This window comes from Hyperolius riggenbachi, chromosome 1 (genome assembly GCF_040937935.1).
Source record: "Hyperolius riggenbachi isolate aHypRig1 chromosome 1, aHypRig1.pri, whole genome shotgun sequence".
NCBI classification, from domain to species: Eukaryota; Metazoa; Chordata; class Amphibia; order Anura; family Hyperoliidae; genus Hyperolius; species Hyperolius riggenbachi.
The window spans coordinates 386301925-386323992 of NC_090646.1; the positions used below are offsets into that span (position 1 = coordinate 386301925).

General features: G+C 45.6%; 1 protein-coding gene across 3 annotated transcripts in view; it reads left to right on the plus strand.

Moving 5' to 3' along the window:
• Positions 1–22068, plus strand: part of FOCAD (focadhesin) — a 256927-nt gene that overhangs the window by 53715 nt on the left and 181144 nt on the right. For all 3 annotated transcript variants that reach the window (XM_068234405.1, XM_068234403.1, XM_068234404.1), the window contains exon 6: positions 18336–18437. In XM_068234405.1, the coding sequence (XP_068090506.1) occupies positions 18336–18437 (102 nt within the window). The remainder of the gene's footprint in view (positions 1–18335; positions 18438–22068) is intronic.

Sequence of the window (22068 nt, forward strand, 5' to 3'; positions counted from 1 at the left end):
TAGTTTTTAGTTTGTTTTTAGTTTTAGCTATTTTAGGGGATATCTGTGTGGGCAGGTGACTATTACTGTGCGTAATTATTAGGCAACTTAACAAAAAACAAATATATACCCATTTCAATTATTTATTTTTACCAGTGAAACCAATATAACATCTCAACATTCACAAATATACATTTCTGACATTCAAAAACAAAACAAAAACAAATTAGTGACCAATAAAGCCACCTTTCTTTGCAAGGACACTCAAAAGCCTGCCATCCATGGATTCTGTCAGTGTTTTGATCTGTTCACCATCAACATTGCGTGCAGCAGCAACCACAGCCTCCCAGACACTGTTCAGAGAGGTGTACTGTTTTCCCTCCTTGTAAATCTAATATTTTATGATGGACCACAGGTTCTCAATGGGGTTCAGATCAGGTGAACAAGGAGGCCATGTCATTAGTTTTTCTTCTTTTATACCCTTTCTTGCCAGCCACGCTGTGGAGTACTTGGACGCGTGTGATGGAGCATTGTCCTGCATGAAAATCATATTTTTCTTGAAGGATGCAGACTTCCTCCTGTACCACTGCTTGAAGAAGGTGTCTTCCAGAAACTGGCAGTAGGACTGGGAGTTGAGCTTGACTCCATCCTCAACCCGAAAAGGCCCCACAAGCTCGTCTTTGACGATACCAGCCCAAACCAGTACTCCACCTCCACCTTGCTGGCGTCTGAGTCGGACTGGAGCTCTCTGCCCTTTACCAATCCAGCCACGGGCCCATCCATCTAGCCCATCAAGACTCACTCTTATTTCATCAGTCCATAAAACCTTAGAAAAATCAGTCTTGAGATATTTCTTGGCCCAGTCTTGACGTTTCAGCTTGTGTGTCTTGTTCAGTGGTAGTCGTCTTTCAGCCTTTCTTACCTTGGCTTAAGGTTTTGCCTTAAAGGATACCAGAGCTGAAACATATTGTAAAAACGGGGAGCAGGCATGTATAGTAATCAGTCCTTATGCCCACCGCTCTCCCCATTCTCCTCCGTCCCCATCCTTTCTCTCCCAAATGCCAGTTGCAGCTAATTCTGGGTCGGCTGGGTTGGGCAATAGAGCGCAGCTGCTGGGCCGGCTGTGTGCGTCCTTGATCGCAGGAACTCTCTGCGCAAGACTCATGACGATGTCTTGCGCATACACAGAACGCTCCCAGCCAAAGGTGCTCAAACAAGGACGTGCGCAGCCAGGCCAGCTTCTACGCTGCAATGACTGCCCCTCCCAACCTGAAAGTAGCTGCGGGGGGCATGTGGGAGACAAAGGAAGAAGACTGAGGAGAATGGGGGATGCAGTGGGAATGAGAACTGATTCCTACACATGCCTTTTACCCCGGTTTTTACTATTGGTTTCAGCTCTGATATCCTTTTAAAGTCTGCTTGATTTGAGTGAAAGAATGGAAAAAGTGGCCACTTGGAAATGCATCAGACATCATAAGGTTTTGTAGGTTGGAGAAAAGAGGTGATTGGCACTAGATTGCTGTGCAGATGGTTGATGGTATATGGCGCCAAAGGCTGTGCCGCCGTAGAGACCAAGTACAATTTCCAAGCAAGACAGTACAAAGATCCGTGCACCAGCCAAAGTCCAAAAAAGAGTCAACTTTATTTCATCCTCAACAAGACATATAAAAGTTGCATGATGTATAGCCTAACAGGGTATTCTGCAAAACAGTCTGTCAGGCTATATATGTGGGATTACGTGCGTCCCTGGTCAGGCTGTCATCCTTATGTTTTCCTCTGCAGCTTTAAAGCTCCCTGCGAGATGTCCAAGCTCACCTGTGATCACATGACAGTGAGCCTTGGAGCTCTTGCAAGAAGTTTAAAGCTGCAAGGTAGGCCTGAGGACTGCTCCAGAGCTGGGAGAGGTAACATGTTACAGCCATGCTTCCAGTGTGCACTCTGGTTCACATTTACGCTTTGAAGGCAAAAGTTGGGCAGTGGGCTTATCTGTGGGTCAACTTTTCCACAATCATGTATAAACTTTGCATAATTACAGTGTGTGTTGCAATTATTTTTCGTTGCCTCTGTTATCCCTTTACAGACATGTACACTCAACTAGGATGAGTGTCATACTGCACCATGGCTGCATTATGGAGTGAGTGGGGTTAGCAGTAGGAGGCCTGGTGCTTTGTGGGGAGTAAAACAGCATTGGCTGTCTGCCCTCCAGTGTGCTGCCTGCACTCACACTGTACTGCAACTGCTGCCCTTATCTGGTCTGCCTACGCATATATTGTTATATTGCCATGCCTGCTTGGGACTGCCACTGTTACTCTTTAACCACTGACTCTGCCTGACCGGGAATGCTGGTCTCAGGTACTGCCAATGTGGCTTCTGACACCACCTGACCTGCCTACCTGCCTGACCACTGCTGCATTCTCTGCTACACCCACCGATCTGTATTGCTTCTAAACTCTGTATGGCACTGGTTTGATCTCTGTTTTGATCTGTACTGATCTGATCTGTATTGACCTGATTGCCTCCGTGGCCATCTGCGCAATGCCGTGCTCCTCCACCCCCCGCTGGTGCCCCACTCCCACCAGCGGCCACGCCACCACGCGCACCATGTACTCCAGGGAGCAACTTCTCTGGTGGGAACAACGCAGCCCACCTTTCGCTGAAGCCAAGCTCCTGCCAAACCTGGTCCAGAACTATATCCAGCAAGTCCTGGACTCTGCTCCTTGGCCCAGAGCAGGATGGCATCGAAGGGGCTGCCGAGCTGGGGCTCGCGTGCGACTCAAGAGGAGGGGCCTGAGGTCAGCCATCCCCTCGGTCCTCCTGGCTAATGTCCGCTCTCTCCCTAACAAACTGGACGAACTACGTCTACTTTGCGGCAGGTGGGAACTGGGGAAGAACACCCCAGTACTCTGCTTTACGGAGACTTGGCTGCATGAGTACATACCGGAGAACGCCCTACTCCTTCCAGGCTTCGGCCTCATACGAGGGGACCGTGACCCTGCCCTCTCTGGGAAGTAAAGAGGCGGTGGCATCTGCTTCTATGTAAGCTCCTCATGGTGCCCCACCCCACCAGTACTCGACAGGAAGTGCTCCCCGGAACTAGAACTTCTAATCGTGAACTGCAGGCCGGCATACTCTCCACGGGAGTTCTCCTCCTATGTCCTTGTCGGAGTGTACATACCCCCCGATGCTGACGTCAAAACCGCCCTAAGTACCTTAAGCGACATCATATCGCAGTGGGAAACATCCCTCCCAGACTCGCTGTTCATCGTTATGGGAGACTTTAACAGAGCAAATCTCCGTCAAGAGCTGCCACGCTACCATCAGCATGTTGCCTGTCCCACCAGAGGCCCGAACACACTCGATCATTGCTACACGCCAATGAAGGACGCTTACAAGGCTACCTCCGGGGCGGCGCTTGGCTCCTCTGACCACTGCATTGTTCATCTCATCCCTACCTACAGGAGGCTCCTGGAATCTACAAAACCGGTTGTGAAGTCCTCCAAGGTATGGTCAAGTGAGGCTAAGCTCAACCTTCAAGCCTGTTTTGACTGTACGGACTGGGAATCCCTGGCAGCCCCTGACCTGGATGAGTGGGCGGATAACGTCACCTCATATATCAGCTTCTGTGAGGCCTCCTGCGTCCCAACCAAATCCTTCAAGGTCTACCCAAACAACAAACCGTGGTTCTCCAACAAGCTACGGCTATTGCGCAAATGCAAGGAGGCGGCACACAAGGATGGCAACCAGGAGGACTTCAGGAAGGCAAGGAACACTCTGAAACGAGAGCTGAGAGCCGCAAAAAAAGGAGTTCGCTGAAAAGTTAAAGCAGAACCTGCGCTCGAACGACTCACGAGCCGTGTGGCAAGGGCTCATGGCCGCCACCAACTACAAGCCCGCACCGCAACACGCTTCACCCAGCTCTGAGTTAGCTGAAGAACTAAGCAGATTCTACTGCAGGTTCGAGAGACAGGCTGAGCCCGGGGGACACCCAACACCTCCTACCCTCCCCCCAGTCCACGCAAATAGTGACACAAGTAGCGAAGACCCACTCCCTCTGGAGGTGGGCGAGGCTGATGTCCGGCGCCTCCTGTCCAAGCTAAAGGCCAGGAAAGCCTCGGGCCCCGACGGTGTGTCTTCAGCCTGCCTCAAGACCTGTTCGTGGCAACTTGCTCCCATCCTTTCCGCAATCTTCAGTAAGTCACTGACAGAGGGCAGAGTCCCTGCGTGCTACAAGAGGTCCACCATCGTACCCGTGCCAAAGAAACAAGGCATCTCGTACCTCAACAACTTCAGGCCTGTGGCCCTGACGTCTGTCATCATGAAGTCACTAGAGAGAGTGGTCTTATCCATCCTCAAGCTATCCACCCTGCCCCTTCTGGACCCTCTCCAGTTTGCCTACAGGGCAAATAGGTCTACTGATGACGCCTTAAACATCTGCCTGGAATACATCCTTAACCACCTCGACAGACCAGATGCGTATGCCAGAGTACTGCTACTAGACTTCAGCTCGGCTTTTAACACCATATGCCCACACATCCTTCAGAATGTCCTGGTCACACTTGGGGTCCACTTCACCCTAGACTTATGGATCACGGATTTTCTTACTAAGAGATCCCAAGTTGTCAGACTGAGGGACATCTACTCCAGAGAAATGACAACCAACACAGGGGCACCCCAGGGCTGCGTCCTGTCCCCACTGCTGTTCTCCCTCTACACAAACAACTGTAAATCCACGGCGGATTCTGTCAAAGTCATAAAATTTGCTGACGACTTTACCATTGTTGGTCTCGTCACCAAAGACAATATCCAGGAGTATCAGCAGCAGGTGGAGAGAATATGCCACTGGTGCATAGAGAACAGTCTGGTGCTCAACACAGCCAAAACTGTCGAGCTAATAATTGACTTTAGGAAATCCGCTCCCACTCCACCTCCCATCTACATCGACGGCGCCGAGGTGGCCAGAGTGCCCTGTGCTCGCCTTCTGGGCACCACCATCTCCAGAGATCTCAGTTGGAAGGCCAACATTACGGCAACCCAGCGGAAGGCCCAGCAGAGGCTGTTCTTCCTCCGCCAACTGCGGAAGTTCGGCATGGCGCAGGAGATTCTAACGTGCTTCTATTCCGCCACCATCGAATCGATCCTCTGCTCCTCCATCTTGGTCTGGTATGCGGGAGCCACTGCCAGTGACAGGCACAAACTACAGAGGATCATCAAGTCGGCGGAGAGGATCATTGGGAGACCTCTGCCTCCACTTGACCTCCTTTATAACACAAGACTGGGTGCCAGGGCTCTGAAGATCGCAAGTGACCCCTCGCACCCAGACCACGGGTTCTTCTCCCCACTACCATTGGGCAGGAGACTTCGGGCCATCCCCACTAAGACCACCAGACACAAGAACCCCTTCTTCCCTGCAGCCGTCAGCCTCCTGAACTCCCGTAACATTCTCCCACCCTCTATCTGTGCCTTACCACCTGCACAGTAGCGGTCTGTAATAAATACGCTTTTCAAAGCAACCTGCCATCACTCCTAACTGATTGGACTTTGTCCCTGCACCCTGGTTAGACTCCAGCAGCGTCCTGGAATAAATGCATAAGTCCGCTGAATGTATATTTGTGTACATACACTTCCTCTTTCCTTAGTGCAATATGTTCCTGAGTACGATGTTTTTACTGTTTGTCCTTATTGTATTGCACTGTATTTGTGATGCTCTTCTCTGCCTATGTACCTCTCAGAGCTATGTATTGTGCCAAACCCAATTCCGGGCATGACCCAGTCATGCTTGGCGAAATAAAACTATTCTGATTCTGAAATCAGGACTTATTGCTGGTCGCGTCAGAACTCTCCAGTGCTTTAAAACATATCTGTTTACTTTTTGAAATATGCTTTGTCCTGCCAGGGTTCTTTGACCTCCAGCCAACACCAGGCTTTTTGACACTAGTCTTCAGATTTTATATCACCATGCTCCGTGAGCACTGGAATATTTGAAGACCACTTTGCCAGTATTTTTGGAGGCACCCTGCCTAATATTTTGGGATGAGTCTGCATAATGGACACATGGGGTCATAGAGGAGGTACAAGAGATGCCACAGACGGAGAGCCCGTTTTAAACGAGCTTAGGTCTACTAGTTACACATATTATCCATGTAATTCTACAGAGAAGGCAGAGGAAAGAGAGTTATTCTGACCTACTTCCCAGGAGCTATGAAAACTATAGTTTGGTGTTCTGCAACAGTTGAAAGACTATACGTGCTCTAAGAGGCTGTTAAATTTAAACCTAGCCATACAAGAAATGATCAGTCCATTTTCTGTTACTGGAGATACTTTTAAAGCAATCCTGGAGCCAAAAAAATAAAAAAAAAGATAGATACATTGTTAGGGGGAAATCTCTGGATGGCTCAAAGGCTCCCCATATCTCCGCACAACACACCGTTCCAGCACTAGATCCCTCACTGTCTTCTGAGAGCTGTGGACAAGCGAGGCTGTACTGTGCATGTTTGAGTACTGCCGCACAGGCCAAGTACACAGAGGGAAAAACACTATGCAAGGGCACTTTCGTTCTGCTGGCTGTGTCTGAGACTTCCATTTAGCATGGTTTTTGTTGTTTTTGTTCTTTTTTTTTTTTTTTTTTACTTCAGGATTACTTCAAGTATGCTTAGTACCCACTAGCAAATCTTTGTGGGACTTTGTTCCTATACAACTGTATTCTCCTGTAAATATGAAACGCCCACAAGAAGAAAAACAATGCTAATATTTTACAGTGGGTACAAGGGTTACCAAGGTGCTGCTCCTTCTTTTCCTCTCCTCTGGGACCTCTGGCTCTCGTGCGTGGGTTCACACTGGTGCATAAGTACTCATGCCGGGGGGAAAAATGAGAGAAGCGCTTCCAATTGTGCAGCTCCATTTATTAAAAATATAAAAGTTTTAAAGTTTTCAAAATAAAAAAAAAACATGAGTGCTGGACAGCAGATTGGGCATAATGGGCATGACAGAAGTTGGCTAGGTGGGTGGGTTCAGTTCCCGGGTACTGCTCTCACACCAGAGGCAGCGAATGGTGTAAGAGCAGTACCCAGGAACTGAGCCCACCTAGCCGACTTCTGTCATGCGCATTATGCCCAATCTGCTGTCCAGCACCCATGGTTTTTTTTTTATGATTTTGGCAACTTTTATATTTTTAATAAATGGAGCTGCACAATTGGAAGCGCTTCTCTCATTCCCCCCCCCCCCCCGACATGAGGACTTATGCACCAGTGTTAACCCATGCACAAGAGCCAGAGGTCCCAGAGGAGAGGAAAAGGAGCAGCAGACTTGCCAGTGAAGCGACAGGGGGCCATACACCCCGGAGGCGTGGCTTGGTCTGTGAGACCAGAAGATCTGGTGAGTGATACCCTGAAATGAAATGAAATTTATTGTGCACTATTAAGAGTGTGGTCTTTACATGAAGTCAGAGAGCGCAGATCTTGCTTATGATTAATTAGTTCTCCCCCCCCCCCCCCAAAAAAAAATGGCCATAAGCATGGTACACACCTTCAATTTTGATTGGCCAATCGCTGACCAATTTTACCACCTATATGTAGTATTAGGCTTTACCTACCCAATATGCTCATAGTATCCAAAACCTGTTGACCATCATACTGCATGGATGTGGTAAAATTGGTAGGTGATTGGCCAATCATAATTGAAAGCGTGTACCAGGCTTAAGACTCCAATAGCAACATAAGACCATGACTGACTATGCTAGGAATTTGTTTGTGAGCCCCTCTGAGGGACAGTTACTGACATATACATTATACAGAGCACTGCGAATGAGGTCAGCACTGAATACACAATAATACTTCTTATTACTGGGCTGCATTATAATTCTAGATTTGTCAAAATGGATGACCTGTGGCATTTCTTTTTTAGAGATGCAAAATGCTTTCCTTCAGCGACCACATTTCTGCCAGTGCTTTGTGGTGAAGGTGTAGGCGGTAAACTGTCCCATATAATATGCATACCTCACAGCAAGACTATCGCTGCTGGAGCAGACTGCAATAAAGAGGCATGGAGATGAAAGCAGACACAAAGGGGAACAGATGTAGATCACCTTTCTCTGCTGTGTTCTTTCTTGTCAGATGGGTACAATAAGAACTTGCTTTCACCAGAAGAGTAAAATTAGATAAAACTGTCACTTTGCCAGCAATGCCTCTTCAAAGTCATTATGTGTTTATCACAGCCTGAAACCACAATCGGTCCCCTTCAGCTTCATGCACATTATGCCTGTAAAGAATACATGTGGAATGAATTGCAGGCTATCTCAGTGTGTCCTGGGGCCTCTTGAACCCTAGCATGACAGTACATAAACATTAGTCCCTGTTTACAGCACTCTTCTAGAAGGTCTGCTATTAACTTCTCAAGTCTCTAATCGAGTGTTATATCCTGTTTGCTTTCTGCTTTATTGGAAAAAAAATTTTTTGCTTTCACTGCATGGCACAGCCTTACTGAACTGCTTTATCTGCAGGACAAAGAGGCTGGCTCGCCTACTAAATTATCCCCGTGCCATGCAGTTAAATGCTCGCTGTCTTTGCAGCTCCAGCTGAGTGATTGCTTGCTGGTTTGGCCTGTAACAACCAGCTACCATTTTACTGAGAGTAGCTCTTTAGCTGTTCTTCAATTGTTTACATCCTTACACTCACTTACAGATTCTTCCAGTTTAACTCTTTATGGCACTATATGAATCATTAATACGATTCAGTCAGAGGTATTTCTGTGTATGTCACTATCACTGGAGAAACAAAGACAACATGAAAAACATAAATATGGTACTGTACATTTTCCAGACTGATATGACACAAGAGCATGTATTCTATGTTGTGTGTGATTAGACTGTACATTTTCTATCAACTATTAAAGGGCACCTGAAGTGAGTGGGATATGGTGGCTGCCCTGTTTATTTCCACTTAAAAGGAACCTGAAGATAGTAAAAAGAAAAAAAAGAGAAAAAGTGTCACTTACATGGGGCTTTCGCCAGCCCCCTGCAGCCGCCCTGTGCCGTTCCTCAACAATCCTCCGGTACCCCACCACGGCGCAGTTTCGGTATTGTCGACTCGCAGGGCCGCGCAGGCCCAGTGGCCGTCAACTTGTAAATCGTTGATATTGAAACTGTGCTGCGGCGGGCACTGGTAGTTCGTTGAGGACCGTCATGGGCACAGGGTGGCTGCAGGGGGCTCGCAGAAGCCCCAAGTTAGTGAAACTTCAGTCAGAAACATCTGATCTGCATTCTTGTTCAGGGTCCATGGCTATAGAAATTAGAGGCAGAGCATCAGCAGGACATCTGCATTGTTAAAAAGATAGAAAAAACAAAAATAAACTTTTGCTACCATTGGTAAAAAGGAAATAATTAGGTCAGCTCTCCATATCCCTCTCAGTTCAGGTGTGCTTTAAAAAGCACAGTCAGTGCAGCATATTTAAGCATTGTCCAAGCAAGGGTACTAGCAAGGGCTACTGATATGTAGCTACTCAACGCTGGTGTTATTTCACATTTATCGTATCAAACTGATATTTAGCTGTGTGAAGCTAAGAACACACTAGGCAGAATCGCTAGTGATTTGCTATGTTTTGTAAAATGATCTCTGGCTGGTTATCTCTGTTTGACGGATGCCAGTACTTTTTCAGCAACTGTAAGTACATAATAGTCTGGTTGATATGGTGTATATCCTTTTGTTCTAGCAATTTGCTGCACCATGCAATTTATGGGTGCCTACCTGAAATACAGAATTCACAGATAAGGGGCCTCTCTTGGTATACAGAGCCATTAGATGTATGTATCCTGTTGTTTGCAAATTTTCCACTAGTGCTGAGTGCTTTGTGCTGTTGTGCTTCCTTGGCAACAGATCATTGCTAGTCACTTATTCACAATGACTCCCTCTCATGTTTAACCATTTTAAAACTATTTTATACAAGCCCTGAGCTATGAATGCAGATTGGTGCACATGGCACAGCTGTATCATTAAAGTATTACTCCGCTGTTATGGATTACATGAAAACAGTACCCTGCAGGATCGTTTTATCCATTGGAAACATTTCAACCACTACTGTATATCTATAACTGCTCTTTTCCTTCATTTGCTTTGTGTTAGTAAGGTATTGTATAGAATCTAGTGGTGCATGAGCTATGAACGAACTTTTGGGATTTTGACATAAGTATTGTAACACTTTGCTTTTACACACTGTGATATTGCAGGGTTTATTTGTGACACCAGTTAAACAGCTTCTTTTCAACAGAATGTCCAACAAAAAGGAATTGGCTTACTTTAGCTGATGAATAAATCAAAGTCTATATGCTACCTAATAAAATACCAGGATTCTGCATCCATGTGTGCGTCGTAGTGCAAAGTCCAGTTCTTAGACCAATTATGAAGCCTGGAATCCACACACTGGTTTATCAGTATAGTATAGCACAGCTCCTATCCATACAGCTTCTGTATACCCACCACACCTTCACTTGCAGCTCATCTGCTGCATACATGTCAATCTCCTGCAGCCTTACACCCGTGCTGCTTTCCATATCCTGCCAGGAACCTAGCCAGGTGTATGCCTGGGGTGAATGGAAAAGCCTGCCCAGTTCCTTCCTACCCATTCCAGATTCCAGGCCCTGAGAAATGAGACTCAGGTTTCTGAATCTACTTCCTGGACTTACTTCCCAGGTACACTGTCTTAAAGTGGAATATAACCCAGAATTTCTTCTTTGCTCTAAAAGATTATTTACAGCATATAATATACTAACTTTTTTTTAGTAAAACCGCATTCAAAGGGTTACATCACAGGGCTGACTCTTCTGCAGGGAGAACTCACATCTGAACTGCTTATAATCTTATCTTGTGTACACATTCTTTACTTGATACATTTATGTAAACATTCTCTGGCTGTGCTGTACTTCAGCTGATGAGTGCTGAAGTGAAAAACCGATCAGAAATAGCATTTACAACTGAATGGCAACCGTTATAAATAAAATGCAAAAGCAGCTTTTAAAGTAAATAAACTGAACTTTGGGAAGTTATAAAATCTAAATGAATATTAATACTTGTGCACAAAAGCAAATATGATAATTGTATGGGTTATAAAAAGTAGGAAAACACATTTTTGTTGAAAATTTTGTCAGAGTTTTAAACCGGAGAAATAGTGAATTTAATTGTGCCCCTTTTATGTAATTTTTATTTATTGGCTTATTTACTGCATTTAAATAGGTATTTCACTTGTGTTTTGCAATCTACAGTAAAACCTTGGATTGAGAGTAACTTGGTTTAAGAACGCTTTGATATACCAGCAAAAATGATTGTGAAATTTTGACTTGATATACAAGTAAAAAAAATTATACATGTGCCATATCATCACAACTGAGCCGATAGTTCTCCCTTTTGGCGCAACAGGATTGTACTTAATTGTATGTAATCTTGAGTGTAGAGACTGTGCAAATCGGAAAATTGATACTTACCTTCGGTAATTTTCCTTTCCTGGATCAAACGATGGCGGCATACCTATGGGTATTGGCTCCGCCCCCGAATCCTGATAGGACAGATCACCTATAAGTTTTCCAGAACCACCCCCCTCCAGCCATTCTGGTGAAAATCAGGCCTCGAATGGACAAGAGGGAGGGATTCGTATGCCGCCATCGTTTGATCCAGGAAAGGAAAATTACGGAAGGTAAGTATCAATTTTCCGATTTCCTGGACCAAACATGGCGGCATACCTATGGGATATAACAAATCACGCTTGAGGGAGGGAACTGTTGCAAAAATTAACACTTTATTCATACAGACAAGACAGCTCTCCCAAAATCCACAGATGACAAAGAAGCAGGGTCAACATGGTAATGCCTTAAAAAAGTATTAACGGAAGATCACCCTGCTGCTCTACAAATAGACTCTACAGAGACCTTAGAAAAACAAGCCCAGTAAGCGGCCATGCCCCTGGTAGAATGAGCCCGAATTTCCGTAGGTACAGGTAATTTCTTAAGAATGTAGGCCCTCTGTATGGTCTTTTCCAGCCACGAAGCTATAGTTCTAGAGGTTACTGGCATTCCCTTCCTGGGGCCTCTGAAGTTGATGAACAGATATTCTGAGGTTCTGAACAAAGCTGTAGCTTCCAGATACAGTCTTATGGACTGCCCTACGTCTAAAGGATGATAACTTTCCTCCGCCAGAAGAGTAGGTAAAGAGAGCTCCTGATTTATGTGGAACGTTGAGGCTACTTTCGGAACAAACTGCAGCACTGGCCTAATAACGACCCTGTCTGGGAAGAATTCCAAGAGGTTGCCAGAGCAGCCCAGAGCTTGGAGATCTGACACTCTTTTTCCCGAGGCCATCGCTGTTAGGAAGACTGTTCTCAGCGTTAGATCTTCTAATGACAAGGACTGCAGAGGAAAGAATGGAGGAGAGGACAAGACCTCCCGTACCAAGGACAGGTCCCACTTTGGAAAGAAGGGCTTCCTGGGAGGACGCATTTTAAGAATTGCCTGGATAAACTGCATCACTATAGGGTGAGTGGACCATCGATGACCTGTTAATGCTGACAGGGCAGAAATTTGAACTTTTATTGCCGCCACACTAAGGCCTTTTTCCACTCCTGTCTGAAGAAAATCAAGGATGTGTTGGACTTCTGGATTCATGTTATCCACTCCAACTCCTAGTGCGTAACCCACAAACCTTTCCCAAATACGGTAGTAGGTGGAGTTTGTGGAAGGTTTTCTTGCCTTCAGCAGGGTTTCTATTACTTGGCTGGAACAACCGATGTCTGCATACCTCTTCCTCTCAACCTCCAGGCCGCTAAATTCAGCTCTTTGACTCTCGGATGCAGGAGATTCCCCTGAGACAGAAGGTTGTGATTTGCTGGTAACCTAATTGGATCTTCCATGCTGAGAAATGTTGCCAGGGCGAACCATGGCCTCCGGGGCCAGAAGGGAAGGATAGCGATGATCGTGCATGACTCTCTGCACAGCCTCTGAAGGAATCTCGGAATGAGAGGAAACGGAGGGAAGGCGTATCCTAGTGTGAAGTCCCATGACTGAACCAGACAGTCCACTCCCGCTGCAGCGGGATGATGAAAACGGGAGAAGAACTTCTGGACCTTCTTGTTCTGCGGCGAAGCCCATAAATCTATCTGTGGCTGACCCCACATCTTGGTTATCTTGACAAAGATCTTCTTGTCCAAGGACCACTCGTGGGGATCCGTAAACTTCCTGCTCAGATGATCCGCCAAAGTATTCTGCTCCCCCGGCAAATAGGTTGCTGACAGGTCTGACACGTTTCTTATCGCCCAGGTCATGAGATGGACAGTCTCCTGGAGGAGGGACCGACTCCTTGTCCCCCCCTGCCGTCTGATATAGGCCACTGCAGTTACATTGTCTATCTTCAGCATTACTGACTTCCCATAGACCAGGTGCTGAAAGGCCTTCAACTCCATGAATGCCGCTCTTAATTCCAGGAGATTGGACGGTACCCCCTCCTGTACAGACCTCCATCTGTCTTGTACATGGATCCCGTTGCAATGGGCTCCCCAGCCCCTGATACTGGCATCCGTAGTAATCACTACTGGAGGATCCATCTGAATTTGACGGTAATTTCTCAAATTGTGCTCTTTGGTCCACCAGAGGAGGGACTTCTTTACCTCTAGAGGCAGGAAAAACCTCTGACTCAGGTTCTTCTTGTCCCAGTGATTTAGGAAGAAGTTCTGGAACCTCCTGAGAAACCAGTGGGCCCACTTCACCATTGGTATTACAGATGACATAGTCCTCAACAGACTTAGACAGCACCTTGCTGATACACTTGAGACCTGTAGAATCTTCCGAACTTTGTTCTGGATCGCACATACCTTCAGGTCTGGTAAGCAAATTTGGTTCTGAACTGTCCGGAACCTTGCTCCTAGAAACACTAAGTCCTGGGAAGGCAAAAGTTGGCTCTTCTTGATGTTGACCAGCCAACCCAGATGTCGGAGTAAATTGAGGAAGGTCTCTTGATGTTGTAACAAGCTTTGGTAGTCCTGATGGAGCAAAAGGATATCGTCCAGGTAGTGATAAACTCTCAATCCCTGGACCCTCAGATACGCAATCACCGGCAACACATCTTGGTGAAGGTTCTCGGAGCTGTGGACAGGCCAAAGAGTAAGCACCGAAACTGGTAGCATCTCCCTTCCACTGAAAATCTGAGAACCCTCTGGAACTCTTTCCTTATGGGGATGTGCAGATAGGCATCCGATAAATACACCGTTGACATCCAGTCTCCCAAGGTTATCATTTAAGTTATTGACTGTAAGGACTCCATTTTGAAGTGCTTCACCCTTATGTGCTTGTTCAGGAACTTTAGATCGAGAACTGGCCTCCAGCCTCCTGACGACGTTTTTACCAAGAATAGTGGAGAAAAGATTCCCTCCTGACTTTCCTTGGATGAAATGGGAACAATAGCTTCCTCCCTTAATAATGTCTGTACGAACTCCATCAGGACGAGATACCGCTCTTTGTCCTGAGGAATCCTTGTGGATGTGAACCTGAAGTGAGGAGGCCTTCTGCTGAACTTCCAGGCGTGTCCTTCTTTTAGGGTGTTCACTACCCATGGGTCTTCGATTAATCCCACCCAAGACTTCCAGTAAAGGTGTAGCCTGGCTCCCACTTGGAAATCTTGAGTGGACGTCCCATAAAAAACTCTTTTGACCTTGATGGGCATCGGACGAGGTCTTGTTTTTCAGATTCCTCGCAAAGGTGGCCTGAGTGCCCTTCCAGTTTCTGTTAAACTGCTTATTTGGTCTGTACGACCTTGATTGTTGAAATCTGTTGCCCGGAATCCTTTTAGGAACCTGCTGCCTGAATGGTCTCTGTTTCCGGTCTTGTGGAATCAGACCTGACTTCCCGCCTGTCACCTTCGAGATTGCATTATCCATCTGAGGGCCGAACAGGTATGCCCCATCGAAAGGAATCTTGCACCAGTTTGCTTTGGAAGCTGAATCCGCTGACCATGGTTTCAGCCAGAGAGCCCTTCTGGCCGTCACACTGTATAACATCGACCTTGCCGCAGATCTGATGACATCAAATGCTGCCTCACCCATAAAGTCTCCAGTCAACTTCAGTTCCTCTAGTGCTTTAATTATTTCCTGCTTGTCTGCACCTGAATCCAAAGCCGACTCAATGTTGTCCACCCAAACACGGGTAGCCTTAGCCAAAGAGGTTAAAGCGACAGCTGGCTTGCATGCGGCTCTTGCCGCTAAGAAAGCTTTCTTGACATCTGTGTCAATCTTCCTATCTGATGGTTCTTTGAAGGCTATTGCATCTTCCATAGGCAGCGTAACATGCTTAGCCAATCTGATGATTGAGGCGTCTACCACTGGCGCAGAATCCAGAATCTTTGTATCCTCTTGTCTTAATGGGTACAGTTTCGAGAATCTGTTATTAAGTGATGCCTTCTGCTCCACCTTGCTCCATTCTTTCATGATCACCTCCTTAATGATCTTCATAAAAGGGAAAGCTTTCGGCTGCTGCTCCAGGTGTGGATAATATCTATCCGGTTCCTGAGCTGAACTCTCCTGTTCCTGCCAGTCAATGGCTGATTTTAATAGCGGACAAGAAAGCTGGCACTAGGGTGAAGTTAAAACCCCCCTGCGACCCTTCCTCCTGAGAGAGGGGGTCCTCTACTACAGCCTGAGGTACTGCAGCTGCCGCCGGCTGTGGAGGCATCATTCTTTGAAAGGTCTCTTGGACTGCCTGTTGAATAAAGTCTAGGACCTGCTGATTATCAGTGTCTCTATCTCTCCCTAATTCTGTAAAACAGGACTCACAGACCCTCTTATCCGGCATAGCCGGCTGGGTACATGACCAGCACTGGTTCTGAGTTGGCCTCTGAAATGTCTCAAGGGCATCTGACTCTGGAGAAATGTTCCAATCTTTACGGGCCCTTTTCGGGGACCTGTAGTCATAACGTCCCTTCTCTCTGTATGGAGAATAACGGCTCCGTTCAGGAGACCGCCTTCTTCTAGAGTCCCTGGAACGTCTGTGCCTAGATCTCGACCTGGAGCGGTAATCCCTTCTCCTTGAGGAATCTCTGTACTGCCTTCTGCTTCTCCGGCTCCTGCTCCAGGACCTGCTCCTTCAATCTCTGGAAGACTTCTTTCTTTTAGCTGATTTGTTGCGGGAACGATGGCTCCTGCTTCTATCCCTTGATCGTGATCTTGGCCGTCGTGATCTTGGGGAACGGTTCTTGGGCACCACTTGGTGACTTCCTCCTTCCCCCGGGCTGCATAAACATGAACAAAACATATATATGTATGTTCCAATTTCCTTCCCATAAATCAATAATCAAGGGGAAACTGCACTCTTTTTTAAAATACTTTCCAGAGGAACCCTGTGCCAGGACATTAAAGCTTAACACCCTTGTGTGTAAAACAGAAAGACTGCATTTAGCAGTCTATACCTGTCAATGACCACCTCCTCTGCCTGCCCAACAGTATCCATCTCTCTGTTTAAGAGAAAGGATAAGGCACATTACAATGAAGCTGACACAAATCAGGGCACATAAAATCCATCACAGCAATGTCATCTGCTCTTTACCTTCGTCCCGAAGACCAGCGATAGCTCAATCCACAGGCCGAGTGCCAGAAGTATCTCCCCGCAGGAGAATTTGTAGCCAAGGCTCCAGGAACGCTCACCGCAGCTCCTCCGCACAGAGACGCCAGGAACAGCGTGCAGCCATCGGCCTGCGCTTCCTGAACGCCCATATGCGGACGTTCGGCCAATCAGCGCGCAGTGACGCCAACTCTCGCCTCTCGCGAGATCCTACGTCACTATGCGCGCACAGAGGGGTCAGGCGGCGCCATCACTAAACAGGGCAAGCCGCACCACCAGCCGATATGCTGGTGCACACAGAGGACGCCATTAAACCCTATTTAAGGGTACAGGACGACCCTCTAAAGCGGGAGAGGCTGAACCCGCTGCACAGGTAGGATAAAGAACCTAAAGGGAAAATAAACGAACAAAAGAAAAAAACAAACTTTAGAAAACAAATACAGGTGAAACTGTCCATTCGAGGACAGAAAAAAGAATGGCTGGAGGGGGGTGGTTCTGGAAAACTTATAGGTGATCTGTCCTATCAGGATTCGGGGGCGGAGCCAATACCCATAGGTATGCCGCCATGTTTGGTCCAGGAAAGTCACATTTCCATGTAATCCTCAAAAGTAGGCAACCGCAACTGTTATTGGATAAGATCCTTGTTAACCACTTAAGGACCACAGGCTTACATCCCCCTAGTGACCAGGCTATGTTTTACAGATTGGTGCTGTGCAGCTTTAATGGCTCGCTGCAGAGCCACACAACCGAGCACACAAATTAATGAACCCCTCCTCTCCCCCCCCCCCCTCCTCTGTTGGTGGGCTCTGATCGCTGATGCCAGCGTTAGTTTTCTTTTTATCATTTTTTTTTTGTTATCCTTTTTTTTTTTTTTCATCCCTCCAACTCCCCCACTCTCCCAACAGCCAATCACAGAGATCCGCTCTCATAGGCATCAGCTTATGAGAGCCAATTGCTCTCTGAGCCTCTCCAGGGGACAACCGAGTATTACGGCTGTCCCCAGTACAGCACTGCTATAGATCGCAGTGCTGTACAATGTAAATAATAGCGGCAATCGCGGCTGGTAGACTGATAAAGGAGCGCATCGGCGTGCGCAATCCCCTGCAAAACCCCAGCCCAGGACTTGACGCCTTTCGCCGTTAGGCGGTCCTGGGACTGCCACCTTCCTGACGCCTATCAGCGTTAGGCAGTCGGGAGGGGGTTAAAGCCACACACACAAAAAAAGTTGGTGTGAGCCAACAGATGGTAATGATTCAATTAGTTATAATGAAAGTCTTTCTTGCAGTTTTATTTTATACTTTCTTACAATAACTGTTTTTGGATTGTGGAACGAACCACCTGTGTTTCCATTAATTCTTTTGGGGAAATTCACTTTGATATAAAAGTGCTTTGGATTACAAGCACGTTTCCAGAACGAATGATCTGCGCAAACCAAGGTTCCGCTGTATTTGCATCTAAATAATCATGTGCAAGTTCAAAGGATGAGCTGCATTTATAATAACAGAACCTATTTAAAACTGAAACGCATAAAAATAAGCACTTTTGTATTGTAGTCTGAATTGGTATTGGTCTTTGGAAGCGCACTCCTCAGCAAGCCTCACACATACTGAAGCCTGTGAGCGAGTACTCCTCTATTACCATGGCTGTACTGCTCATGAGAATTGTAGTCGTGGTGAAGTGCCAGTCTTCTTGTCATTTTGCATTTCAGAGCTGCATACTTGAAATTGATTCATCTTTGTTTTGCTGAACTAAAAATGTATTGTTTCTTTCTTTCCAGGAATCCTCCTCATCCATTTATCAGCATGCTAGAAAACAGACCCAACTGCTGGCCTGCCCTCCTGCAGCAGATGTCTGATATCTCTTCACAGTGTCCAAATCGGTAATAACATCTAAAACAGCAGTCCTCCTTCCTTCACAAAAATGTGAAACTTTAGATGGCTATAACACTATCGTCTCAGTAATGTCAAGTGGGGAAAAAAAATGTTTCAGAGAGAAAAGGATGAATGTATGCCTGTGGCAGGCCTGCTCTAGCTTCTTTTGTTTGTATTTCAGTTAGAAAATAGAATGTGAACACGTTTTGCTTTTTATTATGAACACTTCTACAGAATGCAAGAGAGGACAGTGAATTATGGTATAGGTAATAAGCTTAAAAATAATTTGTAAAAATTCTTGTCATTTAAGGGTTCTAATAGGGAGTTAAAGTGGACCCGAACTCTTGCACAGCACGCAATGAAAAGTCTTTGTTACACATTTATTTGCTTTAAAAAATTAACTTCTTTGTGCCCTGTATTTGTTTATACAAATCAAACTGTCTTATCAGCAGGTGTAAATTGACTGCTGGAGAGGCAGCCAAGGCAGCTTTCATACAGTAAACACCGAATCTTTTCAGTGGCCTCTGCAAAAAAGACAAGTTAAACTTCAAGTTTTCCCTAAATTGTAATGAAGATTTTTTTTCACTATTCCACTAGAAACCACTGGAGAGTGGCAACTTCTCCATAGGCAGTTACTCAGTGTATATGTTACGGTCAGTTATGGCATCAATTCATTTATGACATTTCCACTGTAACACGTCCACTGCGCATTTTTACCGCCCAGCAACCTCAAAAATGGCTAGACTTCGGGTTCTTGCCGTAACGTGTGTGTGTATGTGTATGTACAGTATGTATATGTGTGTATATATATATATATATATAGATAGATAGATAGATAGATAGATAGATAGATAGATAGATATATGTATATATATATATATGTGTGTGTGTGTGTGTGTGTGTATATATATATATATATATACACACACACACACACATACACACTAGTAGACTCAAGCCCATTTAAAAACGGGCTCTACGGTCTGTTTCTCGCCGTCGCAAGTTACTGCGCACACCCGCCACACACCCAGACGTCCGCTCACACACACGCCAGCCTGGCTCCCTGGTCTTAAATAATAAGTAAAACAAATATTACTACTGTTGTTCTGAACAGAGAATTGTTTAATATAGTAGTAACTAATTGGTCAAATTTTAGCCACCTGACTATTAAGGTCCCTGCAGAAGATGAGCGAAATGTTTTTAGATTGATTTCTCCATGGACTTAAAGGGAACCTGAAGTGACTAGAATATGGCGGCTGCCATCTTCATTTTCTAATAATCAATGCCAGTTGCTCGACTTCTGTGCCGATGCTCTGCCTCTAATACTGTAAGTCATTAGTCCAGTATGAGCATGCAGATCAGATGCTTTGACTCTGGTATAGCTCTATTGGTTGCATGTTTGTTGTATGTGTGCTAGAGGCCTGCACGGGTCTAATTTTTCAGCCCCGCTACCCACACCCGACCCGCAACCCAGTTAACATCAAAATGGGTACCTGAATCCGATCCGCATTTCGAGTAACCCATGGGTACCCGACCTGATGCCCTGTGCGAGTCTGATTTTTCAGACCCGCACCCAACCTTCACCCACAGCCACGCTACCTGCACCCGACCTGTAACCCTCTTTCTGGTGAATCTGGTACCTGCGCCCGCAGACCCGCTACCCACACCTGACCCTCAACCTGATTAAAATCAAAACTGGTACCCGCACCCAATGCAGGCCTCTAATTTGTGCAACTCAAAAACAACCAAAGTCAAAAATCTCAGCATGGCAGCCCGGCATCTGGCATTGTTTATAAGGGAATGAAGATGGCAGTCTCTGTATTCTCGTCACTTCAGGTTCCCTTTAATGCAAACCTATAAGTGTTACTGTTTGTATACCCCCGGGGAAGCGTTTAGATGGAGTGTTTGAATCATGTGGCTTTTGGTGTGGAGGAAAATTCATCTTACTTGGGTTGTTGAGTTGTAGGACCGATTTGATTACTTTGTTTTAAACTGCCAATGGTCTACTGCATAATTATTAAAATGATAGTTATGTGTGTTCTGGCAGTAATGTTAGATATTGATAATACAGGAAAAAATCTGTATTTGCCATGTTTACCATTTTCTAATCTGTTTTATTGCAAAAACTAATATGTTTACATTTCTAATTAATGCATTTTTAAAATCTGGCATTTTATTATTGTGCTCAAAAGTTCAGAGATCAGTTATTCCAGGGGTCAGGAACTTTTTTGGCTAAGAGAGCCATAAACGCCACATATTTTAAAATGTATTTCCCTGAGAGCCATACAATATGTTTCAAACTGGGACAGTGCGCATGCTCAGCAGAGGGCTCACGTCCCTGTTGCCATGGTGATGTGTATACAGTTGATCCTCCGGGCAGCGGAAGTGTCAGACACGTTTTCAGCTTCTCTTGGGTTTCAGCAACGTCAATCATTTCACCGTGAGTCAGACAGTAGAAATACAGACTAACAGCTTGTACAATTAGGTAGCTGACTTGGGGGTTGATTCACTTTGTAGGATGAGATCCCCGCAGTTTGGCCCAATAGGCTGCCAGTCAAGTGACAGCCTATTGGACCAATCAAAGTGCGGGGTTCTCGTTCTAAAATGTCTCTGGATCTGACATGATGCAGGGTGGGACAATTGGAGCAGCCGTTAGTTTTGGGGGGAGCGTGAGTAAGTTAGTAGTGCATGCTACAGCAGTAGCGTGCCTACTTAGATTTTACTTGTGTTGTCACTCTAAACTACAAGCAGTGTAGCTTAGTGAATCAACCCCTGTGAGCCAGATGTAGCCATCAAAAGAGCCACATCTGGCTCCCGAGCCATAGGTTCCCTACCCCTGCGTTATTCAGTAAATTTACCGGTCTCCAAGTAACCATAGGTAAGGGTTTTTTTTTCAGTGTTAATGTTTTGGCACTCCTCCTGCTGAGGTCTCTTAGGACATATGAAATATTCATAAGTAGCACTGTATAGTTTCCTATTAAATTAATACGAATGTTATTTTGGTACTGAATATAATAAATTATAACACCATAGATCTTGTTCAAAGGATACCCGAGGTGACATGATAAGATAGACGTGTATGTACAGTGCCTAGCACACAAATAACTATGCTGTGTTCCTTTTTTTCTTTCTCCGCCTGAAAGAGTTAAATATTAGGTATGTAAGTGGCTGACACCGTCCTGACTCAGGCAGGAAGTGACTACAGTGTGACCCTCACTGATAAGAAATTTCCCTTTTTATCTCTTTCTTGCTCTCAGAATCCATTTTCTGCTACGAAAGTGTTTTATAGTTAGAATTTCTTATCAGTGAGGATCACACTGTAGTCACTTCCTGTCTATGTCAGGACTGAGTCAGCCACTTACATACCTGATAATTAACTCTTTCAGACAGAGAAAGAAAAAAAGGAACACAGCATAGTTATTTGTGTGCTAGGCACTGTACATACACATGTCTATCTCATCATGTCACGTGTCACTTCGGGTATCCTTTAATCATTAATCAGTAACTGAGAGAAGAGGAACTTACACTGGAATCAGATAAAATAAATGCTCTTTGTTTTCTATTTTTAGGCAGTTGCACTTTTGATCCAGCTGATAAAAGAAAAACTATTTGAATGCTCTGTATTGCTTCTGTGTTTAA